Below are 19,822 nucleotides of genomic sequence, written 5' to 3'. Positions count from 1 at the left end.
CCGTGAGGGGCCGGTACGGGGCGGTGCGGCTGCTCCACCTGTCGGGGCGGGCTCGGGCAGGCCAGGTGAGGCGGTGCCGGCCCTGCCTTTCCCTCCTTCCACAGCCTCCCGGCACTGCGGATGCCGGCAGCATGGCGGACTCACAGGTGTTCCTGCTGGACGAGTCGCACGTCAACCAGAAGGTGACAGAGGCGCAGGCCTGCTTCTATTATAGCGAGGAGCAGCGTCGGGCCCTGGAGACACTGGTGACCAGAGGCGAGGCCGCCTACAGGGAGACCCTGCGAAAGGAGCATCTCCAGGACTTCCTCTCCAGCCAGGAGCTGCAGGCCCTGCGGGGCAGCTGGCGGGCATATGAAGACCCCCGGGAGAGTACCAAGGTGGTGCGGGGCCCTGGAGGCAAGGCCATCTCGTTGGCCTACTGGCCTGAGCTCTCGGACACGGAGGTACCACCGCTGGACCTGGGCTGGACTGACAAGACCTTCTACCGGGGCATCAGCCGCGTGGCTCTCTTCACGCACCCTCGCAAGGAGGAGAACGTGCCCCACCTGAAGGAGGTGGTGAGGGAGATGATCCAACAGGCACAGAAGGTAGGGAGCGGCCTCTGTGCATTTGTGCCTGGGCTGTGTCCACTTGTTGGTCACCCAGGCAGAAGGACCGGGCTGGGGACACGCGGGGTGGCCAGGTGGCAGTAGCCCACCACCACAACAAGCATTCTTCGCTCTCCTGCTTGCCACCAGGCTGAGTTTTCTATGCAGTTCATCACCCATCACACTGCAGTTTGCCAAAGCTGACGTCTGGAATGGGTTCACCCCCAGCCCCGCATCACGGTTTTGTAGCCACGGTTTGTTTTTTTCCTGCCCCATCGCAGTGTATTATCCAGAGGGCAGGCTGGTAGTGGTGCTTCTCCAGCTACTCCTGTACATGCAGGTAACCCCAGTTAAACACAGGGCAGCTGGTTTGTTATGGATTGTTTTCTGTGTTTGCAATCCAGTCCAGCCCTGACTGCAAGGCAGCCAGAGTCCAGACAATATGAGGCTGTTCCTCCTGTTTATCTTAGACTGGAAAGGACTGTTAGTGGTGACAGTGCACCTCTGGCAAGAAAACAAGCCAGCCGTGACGCTCCAAGAGTTTGCATGGAAGAGTTAGGGGACAGTGACAAGGTTTTTCTAGGTCTGGGTGAAATCTCCAGGAAAGACTGTCTGTGAAATTACCCCTTTTGTAGCTGATATCTCCCCTCTGCAGAGGGGACAGCAGCATAAGCGACCTCACTCCTTCTCTTAGCTTTGCTGCTTTCTGTTTTTTCTGCTTTCTGATTCAGCACTCTCCCCCACCACCACTCTCCAAGCGCACCCTCTGCACGCACAGCCTTTGCAGTGGCTTGTTTAAAGCAAATCTGGGAAACACAGAAAATTTTCCGGAGAGACGTTTAACCAGAGGGTGTTCTCCACTCCCTGCTTGCAGCACTACATGCACACCCTGTTATCCTATTCCACTACTGGCGCAATCAGTCACAAAGAACCAGAAGCTGTAAAATGCTTATGCTCTGACTTGCTGATGCTCTGACTTGCATCCTCTTGCTTTGCTGCAAATGCCTCTAAAAATTGTATGTTAACTGGGAAACTTGGCTCTTTTCAATACCAGTGCCTGGAACCTACAGGTAATTAATTTCTTTGTAGATATTTTTCACTGTCTGGATGAACTGTCCCCCTCCCAGCCCAAAGGTGGTTTTAGGTTTAACAGCATTTTAGTGTTTAATGGTCTTTTTCTTAAATAAGTACCTTTTGTTTTCTATCAAGCTGGCCTTGGAGAATAAAATCTCCGAGTAGGAGCTTTTCATTCAACAGAATTAGAGTGGGGGTTTTGTTTGTTTGTTTTGGTGTTTTGCTTTGTTTTGGTTTTCAGGAGGGAGTGGCCCTAAAGAGATACTAGTAATATTTGGCACATGTCTAGGGGTGGCTTATCATTAGTGTTTTACATACATTAATTGAGCTACCTTGCCACAATGATTTTGGCAAGTTAATGCTTGTCAATCTGTAAATACCCATGAAGAGCAAGGCATACCTCTAGATCCTATAGATAAGTAGCACTATTATCCATAGGGCAGAGAGAGGAATGGGGAAAAGAAAAACTCCTACATGGGGTGGGTGCTCATGCTCTGACTTGCTGTGTTTGAGAACGCTCCTAGGTTATCTTGACAGATCATCTGTAGTGTCAGGGGTTTGGAAGGACTAACATCAACAGCGCAGTTCCCCTTCTCACATTTTGAGTCTTGAAAGAACCATCTGCAAGGCAGTTCATCAGCTTCTCCTTTGGACTTAGTTTCCATATTTGTGGGTTAAGTCCATAGTCTTGCAAACAAGCCTGAACTGACCTAGAGCTGCCAAGCCGGCAGACAACTGTCCCTTCATATTGCAATGCCAGTACTAATAATCAGTGGTCTGTCCAGGGTGTGCTTCAGTTTCTACAGTCATTGGTTGTCTTGTGGATGGAGGGGATGGAAAGAAAATACATTCCTACTTGTTTTGTCTATTCTTCATCAATTCCCTATGCTAATGTTCTTATTTCAAATGAATTGTATTTGGCATTCTTGCTGCTGAGTAATGACATCCAGACCAGTGTGTGTGAAAGGTTAAGAAAGCACAGCATGCCTCAATTAATACCTAAAACTTAAGTCATAATGTGCCTGCATGTGAAGTTGTAGAAGAGTAAAGTGGCAGAATTTCAATGTCTTTTTCAGAATTCCTTACCTCTTGCTGCATTTAGTTAGAAAATAAGAACCAAGGTGGGAGCTGAAATCCAGTTCTTCTAACCTAAGAGAAGTTGTTGAAGGACTTAAAATTAACTTGTAATGTACCTCCCCCATAGTTCACCTGTATTAGGAATGTACATGTTAATGATGGACATAAACACAATGTCAGCTCTTTTTTCTTTTTTTAATAAAAAACAGCTTGTGTAAGCACTGCTGACAGAAGGAGCGTGACAGAGCAGAGCTGTTGGTTATTGTTGGCCATACAGAGAGACTCAACAAAAACAGAGGACATTTACTGTGGTATCACTTTCCCACATCCATTTTGCTCGAGGGCATTTTCAAAGGAAAGAAGTGCCTGATGAGAATTAGCCCCTCTTCCACAGGGAGCTACTGCAAACTGGAGCTGCACCTTTTCCAAACATCAACTGAAGAAAATTCTACTGTTAGGTGTAGTCTTCAGCTTCATTCACACATTATGTGCTGTTTGCAGCACAGCTCAGCTCGTTGCTGTGACCCTGACACCTGGGAAGCTAGAATTTAGGCAACTTTACTCCCAGCCTGCCGTCAGTGTGAGAGCTCTGACCTGCCAAGCTGATGGTTCCTAGGAATGGGGAGAACAGCAATTTCCTTCATTCATAGCCTTCAGAATGCTGCGGAGAATAACTCCTTCAGGAGGAAAAGTGAATTGATTCTTCTAATGGTGGTAAAGACACAGAAAGGGAGAGGAAGACAAAACATGTAAGGTCAGCATAAAAGTTGCCCACAGTCATCTTGTTTTTGTTGTTACTCATCCTATGAATGTTCAGGCTTGTCTGTCATGTTAGTGCAACCTTTTGCTTTCTTGCTTTTATATAAAAAGATCTGTGTCTGGAAAGAGAGATTAGTTTCATACCAGAAAAAATGTACATGTGAAAAGTGCAAATGATCATTTTGCCTCCAAATCCTGAATGTGTGCTCCAGTCTCTTCCTTACAATTATGAGATGTTTATGTTTGAGCTCTACACGACATTCCTCATGAAGCCAGCCCTAAGAGCAGAGTTCTTTTTGTCTGCTTTGTGCACTATAGCTGAGGAGTCATTCTCTGATTCCTCTGCACGTTCATTCTTCCATTACTCACCTTCTGAGAAGTGTTATGGCTGAGATTTTTACTCTTCTTTTTTAGACTTTTATCAGTGTTTCTCTTTGTTTAAGTGGATCCTAATGGAGGCAAAGAGAGTTTCACAACACTGGATTAAAAATGGGTATTTGGCTTTGGCATTTTTCAGGCTGCTGAAATAGCCACTTTCCCTTAGAAGCAGATCCCTCAAAGACAGTTATTGCGTTCTTTCTAAAATGCAATGAGAGCCAGAAAATTACAAGGTTATTGGAAGTGCTTGGGCACATACATCCCCGTACTCCTGTCTCACCTGTGCACTCTTCCATACTCTGGTGTCAGTGCTCTCCTTTATTTTGTTCCATTAAAATGGGCTTCCCTTTCAATTCCTAATATTTTATTTAGTTGTTTGTCTGCTGTCTTCTTGTTTCTAGATTATTGCAGTGGTCATGGATGTATTTACAGACCAGGACATCTTCCGAGATATTGTTAATGCAGCATATAAGCGCTGGATCCCAGTCTATATAATCCTAGATGAGGATGGTGTGAAGCTCTTCCTGGAAATGTGCAGATGCCTTGAACTCAGTGACTTGCAGATTCGGGTAAGATATTCAAGACTGAATCATCATTTTTTGCAGTTAAGTGGCCTTCCTGAGTTGTTACAAACCTTGTAACTCATTTGGAGAGATTATTTGCCTTTCATCTGAAACAGAAATCTGCGTAGTTTTTTTGGCTCTTATGACCTATATATTTCTTTTAGGAAGAAATTTGCTTGAGGAAATTCCTGTAGGTCTCCTATGCAAGTCCCAGGTTTCTAGAGTAGTTATTTGAGTAACTGGATTCCACGCAAGCAATAACAGTACACATATAAGTACTTTATGAAATCGAGACTTTCCTATCTATGTGGTCATCTGGGACTGAACAAGCTTATATTCCTCCTTTGCCTGAGAACATTTGGGACTTGGGGGCACAACTGCTCTCCAGTTCCATATTGCAGGCCCCAAAATGATCGGGGACTGGAGCACCTCCCCTGTGAAGACAGGCTGAGAGAGCTGGGCTTGTTCAGCTTGGAGAAAAGAAGGCTGCAGGGTGACCTCATTGCAGCCTTTCAGTACCTAAAGAGAGCCTACAGACAGCAGGGGAGTCAACTCTTTGAAAGGGTAGGTAACAGCAGGACAAGGGGAAATGGTTTGAAGTTGAGGGACGGGAGATTTAGGTTGGATGTCAGGGGGAAGTTCTTTACTGTGAGAGTGGTGCGGTGCTGGAACAGGCTGCCCAGAGAAGTTGTGGATGCCCCGTCCCTGGAGCATTCAAGGCCAGGTTGGATGGGGCCCTGGGCGGCCTGGTCTAGTATTAAATGTGGAGGTTGGTGGCCCTGCCTGTGGCAGTGGGGTTGGAGATTCATGATCCTTGAGGTCCCTTCCAACTCTGTCCATTCTGTGATTCTGTGGAGTATGTCTTCACACAGCAGAGTAGGCAGCCTAGCTTGGCAGGCAGAAGCAACTTCATAGAATCTCTTTCCATTGCATACAAACTGAAATCATTTGTGTGTTTATAGCTGCTGTTGTGTTGCTCACTGTTTTAGTCACTGTCACTACTACAGATTTGTTCCAAATACTGGAAAAGTCACTAGATTGGAAACAGTCTACAGAGTGCAAGACTCACCACTCTTGTGATCCAACTGCTTTGCAGAGCAGGTTTTTTGTTTGTTGTTTTTTTTAAAAAGTCCCATTTTGCCTGGAGGAAGGGCAGATCTCCCACAAGCACTCAATAGTTAAAAACAAACAAACAAAAAGCTCTGAAGGTAAGAGAGGCTCATATTAACCATTCAAGCAGTACCATCTTAAATGTGGGTAAAAATGAACTGCATATTTTTGAACAGTGCTCCTATGAACTGTCACTCTGCTCGTAGTTTCTGGACTTCTTCATGAGAAAAGACATCCAGCTGGGCAGCTTTCTCATCTTTTTCCAAAACAGAGATGGAAGTTTCTTTCCTCTGGTGTATCTGAAAGCAAGACACAGCCATTGTTATAATAGACTTGTTTCAAGCTCCAGAGGTGTTCTGTGTCCTGGACTCAAGTCGCTTTGGTAGGAAACTGTAGAAGTAGAGCAGTAGTTCCATTTGCTCTGGTACCTGTTTTCCAGTACCTTTCTCACCATGTCATTGTGTACAAGAATGATGACATCAATATTGATGCCATCAAAAGCACGAAAAAACTCTTAAGTCTCTTCTGTGCTTCCCTTCTCTCACAGCAGCGCTTGCTGTGTTTTTCTTTAGACTCGTACTGAGTTGAAGGAGTTCCACAAGGAAGAACCTTTTAACATCCTTCTTTAATCAAGTTCCTCACTCTTCTGCAAATTTTCAACCCACAGACTGTTGTCCTTTAACTTTTTTTTTGTTTTCCCAGCTATGTCATCCTGTGTCATAAATTCCCCTCCTAGGGATATTATATTCCTTTTCCAGTACAGCTAAGGAGGCTTTAGTTAATTTTGTTAAGGTCAATGCAGTTTATTCCTTTCTGTGCTGCTATGGAAAGACTGGGAAGAGTCTTCCTGTAAGGAAAAGCAGGTCACTTGTTTCTCAAGGATAATGGCTTCTTGCCCAAGTTCCCATTGCCAGTGTGACTATAAGGGTCAAGAAGATGAGGAGCAGCTTGTTGGTCATGCTTTCCTGCAAGGCTTTATTGGATGTATCAGTGCTGCTGTTTGGGTGAGAAATCGTCATAATTTGACACCAGGTTTTGGGTAACCAAGGAATCTCAAGCAAGATGTAATCTCTCACTTGAGGACTTACCCCACCTCGCTGAGCTAATGTGTCTGGGATTGTTTTGCATTTTTAGTGCTGGCTTTTCCACAGAAAGTTGCAGCAATGTGGGAGATAACTTTAAGGTTTAATGTCAAATTCTCATGTGAGAAAAAAAGAGATGACACATTACTATCGGTTGGCATTGCTGCAGCTTCAGGGTGCTTATTCTGACTTCTGTCATCACCAGATGCTCAGACTGCTGTGATTCTTGTTCTTGTCCTCCATCAATCTCTTCATCTGATGCAGAGTAACAGTTAACAGTTCCCAGTACAGGGGGCTTACCGCTAACACTGGATTTTGCCCTTTGTCTACATGTAGTGCTGGGCATTTTCACAAAATTCCTGGCTATTTTTTAAGATGGCAAGGTATCACCATCCTCCCACAGTCTCACAGCAGGGAAAATGGTGTAGGAAGACTGTATCTCACTCTACAAAGACTCTTCACTGACTTCACATTTGAAATGAGAAAATCTCATATTTTGCATGGAGGCCAGAGATCGTTAAAAATGCATTTAACTTCAATCATCTGTGCATTCATCCTGAGATGTTAATGTGAGCATGTCTTGTTTGTATGAGTCATGTGGCTTCTTGAGCCTGCAGGACGTGGTTTGCCAGACTTTTGTTATGTTTGACATAAGGGTGTTCTTCTGAGATCAGAATGAATCAAAGTTCTCATATATATAAAATTCATAGCCCCACAAAATGTCCTCTTCTTGTTGACCTGAGGGTGAGGGTTGTCAGTAGTTTTTAGAGGTGTTTTCTTCCCTGTGCTTCTGCTAATCAAGTCTTCAGTGAGAAAAACACTTTTGCTTAAAGACATGGAGTTCACCTAGAGCTCTGAGGAAATGCAGGGAATGTGGTATCTGCAGGAAGTTCACTTTCATATTAATTTTTACATTCATTTCTCTAGCATGCAAAGATTTCTTCTCCTCTCTCTTGGTAGTCTTAAAGGTTTCTGCCTAAAACATTTTTTTTCAATTTTGTTTCAGTTTTTCATGCCTTCCAGATTTCCTCATCCAATTCTAACTCAGCGGAGAAGCTGAATGTGATGTGGTGCAGTGCTGTTTTGTTTTAATTATCTGTTAGAAAATTCTACTAGGCTGCTTGTGACCTTTCAAAAACAGTAATTTACAGGTGTCTCTTTTTAGAAAGACACAAAAAAAACCCAGTCAGTATAAGGGACTTTTGAGCTATTGTCATGTAACATCTACTGTTATGGTCTGTTGCCTGTCCTTTATCTGATTTAAATCTTTCATGCCATTCATCCCAAAGGAAACACAGATTTCTGATTCCTTTGCAACATTTATATCTAGAAGTATGTCTATTATAGCTAGAAGTTCTAAGAGCAAAGGGAGATAGAGGATTCCCTGGTGAAAATACTTGCAGCACCCACCTTTAGAGTCCATCTCACGTACCTCATGATATCCAACCCCGTGCTTGTGGGCAATCCTGCTTGGATCTGTTAGTGGTCAACTACGTGTCAGTAGCAGTGTACTACTGACTTTCTCAGTTGAGTCTAATTTAACTTTCTGTGGATGCAGCACAAGGTTTAAAAGTGTGTCACAATAAATCAAGAAAGACTGATTCCTTTACTGTGTGTATTAATTAGGCCGGAGTGTTACCAGTCTGTATTAAGTTGCTGCCAGAGAGTTGTTAGTCACTGCTTGCAATGAGGAGTGGTGTAAGTCTGTGTAAAGGAAATGTGGAAACCTAACAAAGACTGCAGCCTACATGAGGCAGGATATAACCAAACTTAAGCAAGTTGCTGCAAGAATACAGGTTTGGAAAGGTCTCTTCTACCTGGAAGCTAACTGATCCTTTACCCCAAATACTTATTCATACAATAACATTAGTGCCCAAAGAAAATGGCTGAAATCTCACCTCATTTATGTTTGCCTTTCCACTTCTGTTGTGTAATCTTCAGTACATGAATCCAGGCTTGTTCTTTCTCTGTACAGTTGATATATTAGTCTTCATGTGCTCCAAGATCCTTCAAGTAGGAAACATTATACAAATAACCTATTAAGTGACTCGGTGTTTTATATGACTTTGTGCTTATTTTCTGCATTTCAAGATGCATTTATACACTCCTGTGCCTACTTTGTTCAAGGAGATTTATGTGTTCAGCTGTTTGGTTCTATCCCCTCTGTGCCTTTATCTGTGCTTATGTGTTAAGCATAGCTCAGTTACTGCAAAAAATTCAAATGTGCTTTCTCTCTTCCTAAAGAAGGTAATATAACATACAAACACAATAAAATCCACACTTGTTACATGCTAAGAAACAGTCTGCTTACACAGGCTGGTATTCCTCGATTTAGAAAAGAATATAACATTTCAGAGCTGTCGGCTGATCTGAAGGACAGATGTCCTCATTGACACCTGCAGTCAAGATTCCATGATCTGGCAAATTCCAAATCCAGCTTTATTCAGCAAGGAAAAAAGACAATTATTTTTAGTCGACCAGCCAGTCTACAAATGTTATTCTAAATACTGGAAAGGGCAGCCTTTCTCTTGTGCTCTACCCAACCTGCATTCAGCATCCCACACAAATGACTCACTGCTAGCTAGGCCTTGGGCAAGTCACTTCATCTTTTTTGTCTCTCAGGTTTCTCATCTTTAAAACAGGGCGATAATACTGTCATTGGTGTTGGGAGGATTAATTAGCTAGTGCCCACACAGGACTGCAGACAGATCAAGTAGTAGATGAATGCAAAACAGTAGTATCATCAGTTACTGTTAGTCAGAATTTGTACTGCCACCACTGTATTTTACTGACGAAAATAGGAACCAATTCAAAAGGTAAGAGTTATAGTCAGAAAACTGTTTTTTAACAAAAATCCACATTCTTCTAATCACTCATTCCTGCATGCTGATTTCTACAGCCTATCGATATTTAAGCTGTCAATTAGGTTCATAACAATAGTACTTAGCTCTTTGTGGGATCTGAGGCTGTGTTAGTGTTAGCCAAATCCTCATGATTCTCCTGTTCTGCAGATGGGGGAAGAATGAGGCAAAAGTGAATTGACTTTCACAAAACATAACAGGGAATACTGCCAGAACTGTGATTACACATGAGACTGTTTGACTCCTAACCCTATATTTATTACTCCAGATCACAATACCTTTTAGCTTTTCATTGTTAAAGAATTCTTAAGAGAAATAGGTAGTATGAAGAAAATGGTCTAAATTTGTATGTCAGAGTGACAAGATAATTTGCTCCAAGCTTTGCTGGCAGTGAGTGCTTTTGAGCGTTGTTGGGTTTGTTTTTTTTTTGTTTTTGTTTTTGTTTTTAAATGTTAGGCAATATGTATGTACACCTGTCTGGCAATTCATCCTCGAGCAGCCTGGACCCATGGAGTTCAGAATTGGTCTGTGCAGAATAACTCACAAGTCTAACATGCAAATACATTTTTATTCTATGTGTATGCATGTCTGTTGTAGAAAATCAGGTAATCTGGAATCGAGTTTTTTCCTCTGTGTCTTGTACTGCTTTGTGTTATAATTTGTAGGTTCAGTGGCTAAAAGGGTGTGAGACAGAAGGTTTGAGGAGAGATAATACCTTCTTCCAACTACTTCAGTACATTTCATAAGAAGTTTTGCCTTCCCTATCTGCAGAAATACTTCTTTGCTGATCTGTTTGGGACGTCAACAGAGACACTTATCCTTCACCTTTTATTCAGAATAAAATTCTGTGTTTTTCACTCTCCATTGGACAGAGATGAATGTAGGTAGACACTGTAACTGGTGTTCTTAGCAAAATTATGTCAGGATTCCTTTGTTGTAACAGGCAGGAAACATCTATATATCTTTTGAATGGTACAAATGTTTCCTCACCCCTTCTGTAATAATTAAATAGCCCAGTCCTATAATTTGCCCAGTTCTATCAAACTATATGTTGTTGGGATCAGAACACAAGCCTAAAATAACCTAATTTAAGCCTCATACATTCTGGGTCTTTTTGACTGCATAAGCATTGCAAAGTTCCTTGGTTTTGTGGTTCTGCTAACATTGTCTGGAAAAGAACTCACTGATGCTATGGAATAGGGATTGGGATTCGGAGAGTACAGATGTGACTCAGAGCTTCATTTATTTCCCTGAACTGGGTTGGGCCTTCTGATCTAAACCACAGGACTAGAGATGGTGGATTATCTCATTTGGAAAGCATTGTCTTGTCAGTGGGCTAAGATGAATAGCTGAAGACAGCAGACATTTACAAAGATGCTGAGTTACTGAACAGGGTTATAAACTGATGCATAGGAGTAACTTGTACTGAAAGATGATAATAACAGAGTTTTCAACACTGCTTTCCTTTCTTCAGCCCTTCTGATTTCTGGTGTCTAATGATGAGCTGTAGTCCCAGAAGTTATGAGATAATGTGAGTGATATGTTAAGACTTGGAGTTGGCAATTATCTAATTCTCTGCCCTATTTATTGTGAAATTTTGTTTTTTTACTTCCTGGTTAGAACATCCGCATCCGTTCTGTGACAGGAGTTGGGTTCTACATGAAAACAGGGAAGATCAGAGGTACACTGGCATCTCGATTCTTGATGGTAGATGGTGAAAAGGTGGCCACTGGATCATACAGGTGGGTTGCTCTTGCATAAGGCAGATCTACGTTCTTCTTATATAAAGAATGGCTTGTATATCTTATTCTCATGTCGTTCATTTTCTTATCCTCCTCTCTGTAATCTGTTTGGCATCTGTAGAAATTGGAGTAAGATAAGATAGAAGGTAGTGTAGAGTACAAACTGCTCCCAGGAGAATAGAACAAGTCCCTGACAGTGGACTGTTTCATTGTGCTAGAGATGGTGCGACAGTAGTCAGTTCTTTTCAGAGAGATTTCCAATTTGGAGACTCTTGCAGTTGCTTTTCTAAAAGGATATGCTGTTCTTCAGAGTTTTCAGGTATTTCCTTCCAGATCTTGTCTGCGTGCCTAATGAAGCACAATAATACTTAACTTCGCCTATCTATCCTGATCCATATTGGCAAATAGCAAAATGCTATGTATTCTCACGGTGTTTCACATATTGTTGGGTGGGCTGGGTCAAGTATGCAAAAATCTTATGGTTCTGTTTCCTATTCTTAGCTTCACATGGAGTTCATCCCATATTGACAGAAACATCCTACTAGTCTTGACAGGACAGCATGTGGAGATGTTTGACATTGAGTTTCGTGAGCTCTACGCTATCTCAGAGGAAGTAAATTTCTGCAAGGAATTGGGTATTGCTAATCCAAACCATCATGGAATTGAGAAATCGGGCTTTCATTCCTCCACTGTGGCTCGGAAGATCATTAATCCCAAGTATGGCTTAGTGGCAGGGGCAACCCGTGGTGATATGTTGCTCTGGGCTGCACGACACAGGCAGGATAATCAGGATAATATGGAAAGGGAAGAAACAAGTGAGTCTAAGAAACGATTAAATCAGTTTCTGAATGACTTAATCACATTAGAGCAAGAACTCCCAGAGATTGAACCACCTCTGGAGAATTTCAACAAGCAGAATCGGAGCCCTCAGAAACTACTGTCCCGATTCCACATGGACCTGAAAAATAAATCCAAATCCAGAGAGTCCATTCGTGACGTGAAGAAAGAAGATGCACAGGCCAACTCAAAGCAAGGAAAGCGGTTTGCCAGTGGGATTTTTGGTCGCAAGGCCAAACGATCTCCCGGTTCAAGCATTGAAGCAAATTCTTTTGCCAGTGAAGGACACTCAGGGGAAGACCTTGGGAATATGAAACTGGAATATGAGCAGCTCAGCACAAGCCATGCCAGCGTTCGGAGCGCTGAAGGCATCTCAGGTAAAACTTTTCCTATTAGCACGTTCTGTTTCTGTGGTTTTAAGCTGTCTCTGAGTTTGGTTGATTGGTGCAGATGTATTCAACACAGGCTCCTGAGTAGATCCTGTTATTTCCTCTGTACCAAAATGAACAGGATCAAACAAGAGTAGAAGCTGCATCAAACTAAGCATAATTCCAAAGGCAATTTAATGGCATTCTTACTGTAATATTGCTACTTCTCATATATATGCTTTCTGATTCTTCCCGCTGAGCAGCTGTAGAATAGAAAGATGAATGTCTCCTTGTGAAAAACAGGTTGCATGTACAGTTAAGCAGCAACAATGTGCTTGGTGTTGTAGTGGTTAGCAGTGTGCAGACAGACTTCCAGTGTAACCCCTCCTTTCATCATTTGGCTTTTGTCAAATGTGTTTACTGTGCCAGGGTTTCTGGTCAAGAAGGAAGGAAACAAGTTTCTGCTGAGGTAAGAGAACAAGAAGTGGAGAAGGTGGAAGTTTTTAAAACTTGCTCCCTTATCTTTGAAATGGAAAAGAGGGTCATGAAAATAGAAGCTATGGAGAAGCACTAGATCTGAACCTTCCCTTCTTTGCTAAGGAGTTGATATATTCACTGAGCTCTTCCAAGTCTTCATTTGGTTGAATAAACAAATGATAACAATTTCTCCTAATTTATGTGTTCACTGCTAACATCTCAACATTCCAGGTGCTTTGTCAGTTCGAAGTAGAACTAAGGACTACTCAGCCTGGTTGTCTTTCTTTCCCAGTGAGGTGTGCTGGATGTCATTTCATCTTGCACTAGCAGGAAAATAAATGAGTTCAGGGAGGAAAATTTCTTCCCAACTTGTCTAGCCATGCTGTGCTCTGATAAATTTAAAATGTGGGAGTAAAAACATGAAGTCCGCCATGATGTGACATGGAAAGATATTCCCCAGAGAGCAAAAAGGAAAGCAAAGTACTAGAAAGGTTCCAGGTTGCGATTGATTAAATTCTTAGAAGTATTTCTGGCTAAATGAAGGACAGACTCAAAAATGCCAAATGAACACAAGAGAGGTGAAATATAAGAAGGCATAAACTGATTATTTGAGACTATAATAGACCCATTTTGGGATGTGTTTGGCATTTAGGGAGGCAAAAGTAAACCTTAGTCTTTACCCTCTCATCAGATTATTTTCTGAGCAGACAGCATGTGCTGCTGGGCCCCATTCCTCAGGGCCAGGAAAAAAGAAAATTCCTAGACCTATAGGGAGATGTATGGGCATTTATTTTATTTTCAGAGGATTGGACCTGAGGACTTGCACTACCCTCTAGTGACAGAAATGGAGAATTGTGGAAGTTCTGATTTGTCGGCACTTCATAATATCAGATATTCCCCAAGTTTCTTGTTGTCAACTGCTTTAAAGCAGACAGACCTCCATTCCCACAATATAGCAACATGGCAAAATTAGGTAGATATTAAGGCAAGAGAGAGACTGATCTCTCTAGATGGACACTGGGGTGCTGAGCCCTTCTGTGCATTGCACAGGTCAGGGCAGCAGGGATGTCTCCTTTTAACACAGTGAATCTATGCCAGCTTGGTCTGGATTATTTCCATAAGGACAAAATCATGCTATTATATTCAGGTTTTATTAATTGTCACTGCTACTTCCTGAGAACTGGCACCTCTTTCAATAAAGGAGAACACAAAACGCTGAACCTGGGAGACCTAGGATGGTTCCAGGCAAGCCACTTTGAAAATACAGGGAAGCAGCAGAGGTTCCGTTCTCCAACCTTCCTGCTGTGTTCTTCTTGACAAGTCTTTCCAAGAAGTCAATGCAAATGTTTCCTGCTTTCCTTTATGCTAAATGAGATTGCCTGCTCCAGTGACAGTGGGAGACTCCATAGCTTTTGAAGTGTGGTGCAAGTAGGCTTAGGTCATCCCATGTAAAAGGCTGAGGGAAGATCACTGTGTGTTACATTTGACTCACTGATTGTGAAAGAAAGCTTAATTAGCCTGGTGGTTCCAAAGTGAACGGAGATGGCAGAGGGCACATTAGAGAGTTGAGACTCATGAGAAAGAAGCATGTGCTTCATTAGGATTTAATAAAAGCATCCTGAATGTGGATATGGAATAAAGTTCATCTTAAAGATAAAAACAGGAGACCTTTTGTTCTGAGGAAACTGTATGACCTGTAATGTTTTAAAACTTGAAGTTGTCCTTGAGCAGACCTAGTCAAAACTGATGTTGCAATACTCTGAGTGATAGAAGGGAGGTAAGAAGTGGAAACGAAGGAAGGAGATGGTGCTAGATACGCGGTCAAGTTAGGATGCAATTATTCAGGGCTTCACAGTTTGAAATAATTGCCCCTACCTTTTGTGAAGATTAAACAGCACACTTAAGCCCTTTGGGCCTGCCTGCACACATCCTCCAAAGTCACCATTAATTCTGTGGTTCTGTTGTACTACAGAGACACATCACACCTTTGGTGCAAATGCACTAAAAGACCAGATCTACACCCCAAGTAGCTTGCAGAGTAATTGAAAGACATTATTCAAGCAGACTGAATGTCCGGTTCAGTCTTGTAAGAGTAAATGGTGTTGAAAAGAATACAAGCTGGGATGGGGTGAAACTGTATTTTGAAGAGTCTCTGAAAATCTGGCAGGGTATTTACATGCTAGAAAATGATAACTACAAGTTAGAATGGGGAGCCTGGAAAACACAAGGGCAAAAGAAGGGAAAACACGAGGAAAATACAGATAGTAATGTCCTGAATTACATGCTTAAATTAACATCCTGGGGTGTTGTTCTACTACAGTGCATGGAGACTGTGTTTTGTCTTACAAGGTTTGCTTATACCACACCATCAAATCAACACAATTCTTGAATTTCACTATTGCCTGCTTCGAAGCACAACAACAACAGCTCTGAACCTGACCAGAATGTTGTTAATTTTATGCTGCTGCTCAGCAGGCTGTGATCAGAAAGACACTGATGTCTGTGTGCAGTTTCTGGGAAATACTGCAAGGGTTTCAAAGCTGCGTGTCTTTGGAAGGCACTGGCTTTTTGTTTTGTTTTCTCCCCTGCAAGCAGCAGTCTAGGTGGGCAGAAAAAGCTGTTTGGTTATCGCCAGTGTTTCTCAGCCCAAGGGGGATCATAGACTGGTGGTAACTGGACATTTTAGCTCCTGTTCTAAAGAGAGAGAGGGAAATGATGTTGGGTACACACAAGGACTGTGTTTGCTCCAACTGTAGCAGGATTTGTAGAAAAAGGCCAGAAGACAAGAGTAGGAAGAGTGAGAAGAATAAAGGAGCTGGGAGCTGAGACTGAGCTGAGAAGGAGCACTGATGCTTTTGAAGGTAAATGTGAAGGTCTTGAACATGATACAGACAAGGAGGGCATGGGGGTGGCAAGAGGATAGGGGCAATGGTAAGATTAGTAGTAACATACAGAATGGCTCTAAGGGGCACAACAGTTAGAATGAAATGCCATGTGTAGTTGTGGGAAGGAGGCTGTAGCATATAGAACAACCACAAAAGGGAGAGCAGGCTGCAGTGCAGCCTCTCACACGGATATGCAGAAATTGCAGTGCAGCAGGGGAGAGGGAGCTCTTGTCTTTACCATCACGTACAAGTGAGGAAAATGTTGGTCAAATACCCACAAGCAAAAGAGTGATGTGGATGGCTGGACAACATGAACTTAGAGATCTTTTCCAACCTTAATGATTCCATGATTCTATGAAAATAATTCACTTGAAGCCCAGTTCAAGGTCAGTGCTTGGATTGAATTCTTCCTCATTTCAGCATGGTTGAAACTTTTCAGTAACATGTCAGGCAGTTTTCCTGTACTGATCATTGGCTCCAACTGCATGAGAGATGTACCTATCCATTCCTTCTGTAGAAACATGTAAGTGGGGTCTGCCCTTGTTCAGAGTGGCTGCAGAGTGGCCATGCAGCTGCCTATCTCAGTACATACAGCCTCAGAATATATGTGATATACATTGTGTGAGCCTAGCTGAGCCCTGAGTGCAGCAGAGCTCACTTACTTGCAAAAGCTTATGCAAACACGCTTAAGTACAGTGCTTGAAAAAAGTTTGCTGGGGCATCCGGTTCAGAATCTGGCTGCAATGAAGTGCAAGTATTAAAAAGTACAGATATTTGGAGGAGGAAATCTATAGAGTGAGCAATGGAATAAACCTTAAGAAGATAAAAGTTTGGGCAGCATTATATGCTGCTTAACTGAAAGACCCTGAGGTCTCTGGATTTCTCTTGCAAAGGAAATGGTGGAAATATCACCACTTGAGATATTTAATACTGAACATGGGAAAAGCTCAATGAGAATGTGTATCGGGATCTGATGGATGAGATGACCTGATCTTTCTTTTTTGTTTTCATCCCTTACTGCTTGGAAAACCTTCCACTCAAGTCATGGCCAGACTGCTTTTCGGCACCATCTGGGATCTGAGAATTCCACTGACATTATCCTGGGTACAGGCCAAAGCCTGGAATTACTTCTCCAATGGCTTATAGCAAATAGACTTTGCTATTATTTTAGTATGTCTTCATTTCACAGAACGAGGAAATAAAACCCCAAGAGAATGCGGAGTGATGTAGGTCTAACATGAAGCGTATCATAAATAACAAGCATTAAAGCTTGAGTCCAAACTCTATCTGGATCTTATTTACTTAATAGTAACATTTTTTTTGTCTTCTTTTCATTCCAGGTAACCTGGGTCCAAACTCCACTGCAAGCGATAAAAGCAAACAGTCTACCTGTGTGTTATCTTGATTGCCTGGGAAACTGAAGACTGAACAAGCTGGCTTATAACATGTTTATTGATTTGTCCTTACACAATGGTCTGTCAAGCCACTGTGTGATCCTGTGATGCAGCTGGCACCCCCAGTTAAATCTTATTTCCTGGGTGAAGCATAGACTTTGGATGGTTGGTCCCTTAAATGAGGGTTAATGATGAATGTATTAGTCCATACGTGTGTATGCATATAGATTTTATACATAAAAACAACTGTGATGACTGGTCTCAGAGCTTGCTCTGTGTCCAGGTAAATGCAGGAGATTTTCTGACTTACTTATGCTGCTACTTCAGTCTGTTCAGTTACAGACTCAGAATCACTGTGTTGCATTGTTTACTCTGCTGCATTGCAGAAATGTATCGGCCCGACCGGCTGGAAGTCAAAGTCCAATCAGTGGCAAATTCTGGGTGAAACAGTGATGTTTACAGACAGCATAGCAATGCTTTGTCCTCAAGGAGTCTTCCTGTAGATTCCTATTGTCACTTATCCACACAGAAACTACTGGCTGGGGGAGAAGGGTTAGGCTAGAAGAGGCCAATGGATTAGTATCTTAACTGTTTATTTCATGTCGTAAATATAGTAGTCAAACAAAGCAATTTGGCAGTAATCTGTTAAAGAGAAGCACTGGAGTATTAGGGGAGTGTTTAACCTGCAGCTGAGACTGGGTCAGAGAAATGCTTTACATGGGAGAGTGGGCAGATCTGGGAGCAGTCACACAGCTTTCGATGGCTGCTGTAAAATCCTGTTTGTTGCTAAGTGAGCGGTACTTTACCCTTCATGGAAACTGTATGATTGAGGAGCACATCTCTGAGGCTGAAAAGAAGCAAAGCAGGCAGACAAGCTTTTCAAATGCTTCCTTTTTTTCCCCACCCCTCCCCCCTCAGGTTAACATTTCCAAGCTCTAAAAAATGCCTAAATCATGGGCTTTGATCCATAAGAGACGCTGCATGCAATCAGGCCAAAGGCCATCTAATCTGCTATCCTCTCTCTAGGGCACCAAGTAACAGGTGATCACAGAAGCATAAAAAAATAAAGCTTGGGTACAAAACTCTTTCTCTGACACTGTTCCAGCAGTGTGTGGACTTTCTGAACTGGCAGTTCCTTCTGGACCTGGCTTTAATGAATGCACTTAGTCCTCTTTTAAAAATCCTTTTATACTTTTGGCCTCCACAGTGTTCTGTGGCAGTGGACCCTGAGTTCATTGTGCAGTATTAAAAAGAACAGTCTTCAGGCAATTTTAATGGTTTACTTGATGGTTTCATCGAGTAACCCTAATTATTCCACTGTCAGATTTAGTAATGACCACTCCTATTTCTCATCTCCTTGCCACTTTTTACAGACCTGTATCATACATGTCCTCAGCCATCATGTTTCCAAACTACAGGCTCACGGTATGTGAAGCTATTCATTACAGGGGATGTGCTCAACACCACTGCCCTCTAGTTCGCTGGCTCTTTTCCAGTTCTGCCACTAACAAAGTGGAGAAGCAGGTTGTTTTTGTTTCCTCAGTATGCAGATTGATGTTTCACTCTGCTTTCTTGCCATCTAAATTATACACTCTCCAGTCATAAATCAGCCCTCTTGTGATATCTAAGAAAAATAAATCCTAATCATAGTAGACACCTGAAAGGTAACATACTTGTTTGCCAGAAAGCTATACAGACATCTGAAAACAATGGGTTTAGTTTTTTGTGTGTTGAAACACTGTTGAGTTTATTTCAGTGCACAACAATGACAACTGCTGCACTACGAGCACAGAACAAACTGCTCCAAAGGCTCTTCCAGGTGCAGGGGTGCAATGTTGATTGTTACACTAAAACAGCTGCCTGTAGTTGACGATGAAATGCAATGGATTGATTGACTGATTAACTGCCTTTCCTGGAAGTGAATTTAACTTTAACAGCAAGAAGATTTGTTTTACTCTGGTTTTACCCTGTAGAATATCTTGAGACCCTAAAATACCAAAGATATTATGTTCTCTGTTAAATACACTTTCACTCAGTGGGTTAAATGCTTGTGATTCTATATAGTTATTCTATATAGCCTTCTGGGAACAGGCTGTGGTTTTACTGCTAGGCCTGTCAGCTCCTATTATCAGCAGTGTTTTATAAAATTGTTCCTGGTAATGGAAGAGAAGAGGTGTTGGAAATTACACCATCACTTGGACACAGAAGTAAGTTAATACATGAGATGTCCTGTTGGCTGCGGGTGCAGTGTTTATGTGCCAAAAGCTATTGCTATATATATGTACTATCTAAAATGGCTTGATTTTGCCATGCTTCCATTATTCTCCAAATGATTGGGGCTTTTTTTACTTTTTTTTTTTTTTTTTCTTCTCTCTCCTGGTATTTATTTCACTTTGTTAGCAAGATTCAAGAGAAATTTATAAAGCCAATGTGGTTCCAGTTTTTTGTTCTGATAGGAATATTGTCACCTGGTACTTCCTTGTTCTCCCAAACTTTTAGATATTTATTTATTTTTTAAATTGTGCAATAGGCTAATTTACTAATTAGTACTGTGTTAATATATCTGGTCAGGTTTTCCAGGAAGTCCTCTGCCTCTTTAGGTTTTTTATCTTTGTTGCTTCGTCTTGG

The 19,822-nt window shown here is 42.2% G+C and overlaps 1 protein-coding gene across 1 annotated transcript; it reads left to right on the top strand.

Annotated features, from left to right (window-relative positions):
* The first annotated feature begins 84 nt into the window (after positions 1–84).
* Positions 85–19,554, top strand: FAM83F (family with sequence similarity 83 member F). Its single transcript, XM_003202304.4, has 5 exons — positions 85–587; positions 4,277–4,444; positions 11,112–11,233; positions 11,735–12,447; positions 17,141–19,554. The coding sequence occupies exons 1-5, from the start codon at positions 132–134 to the stop codon at positions 17,203–17,205; spliced, it is 1,524 nt and encodes a 507-aa protein (XP_003202352.1). The 5' UTR covers positions 85–131; the 3' UTR covers positions 17,206–19,554.
* The last annotated feature ends 268 nt before the right edge of the window (positions 19,555–19,822 follow it).

This window comes from Meleagris gallopavo, chromosome 1 (assembly GCF_000146605.3).
Source record: "Meleagris gallopavo isolate NT-WF06-2002-E0010 breed Aviagen turkey brand Nicholas breeding stock chromosome 1, Turkey_5.1, whole genome shotgun sequence".
Lineage (NCBI taxonomy): Eukaryota > Metazoa > Chordata > Aves > Galliformes > Phasianidae > Meleagris > Meleagris gallopavo.
The sequence above is the reverse complement of the archived record's forward strand: the minus strand, read 5'-3'. Positions and strand labels throughout refer to the sequence as shown.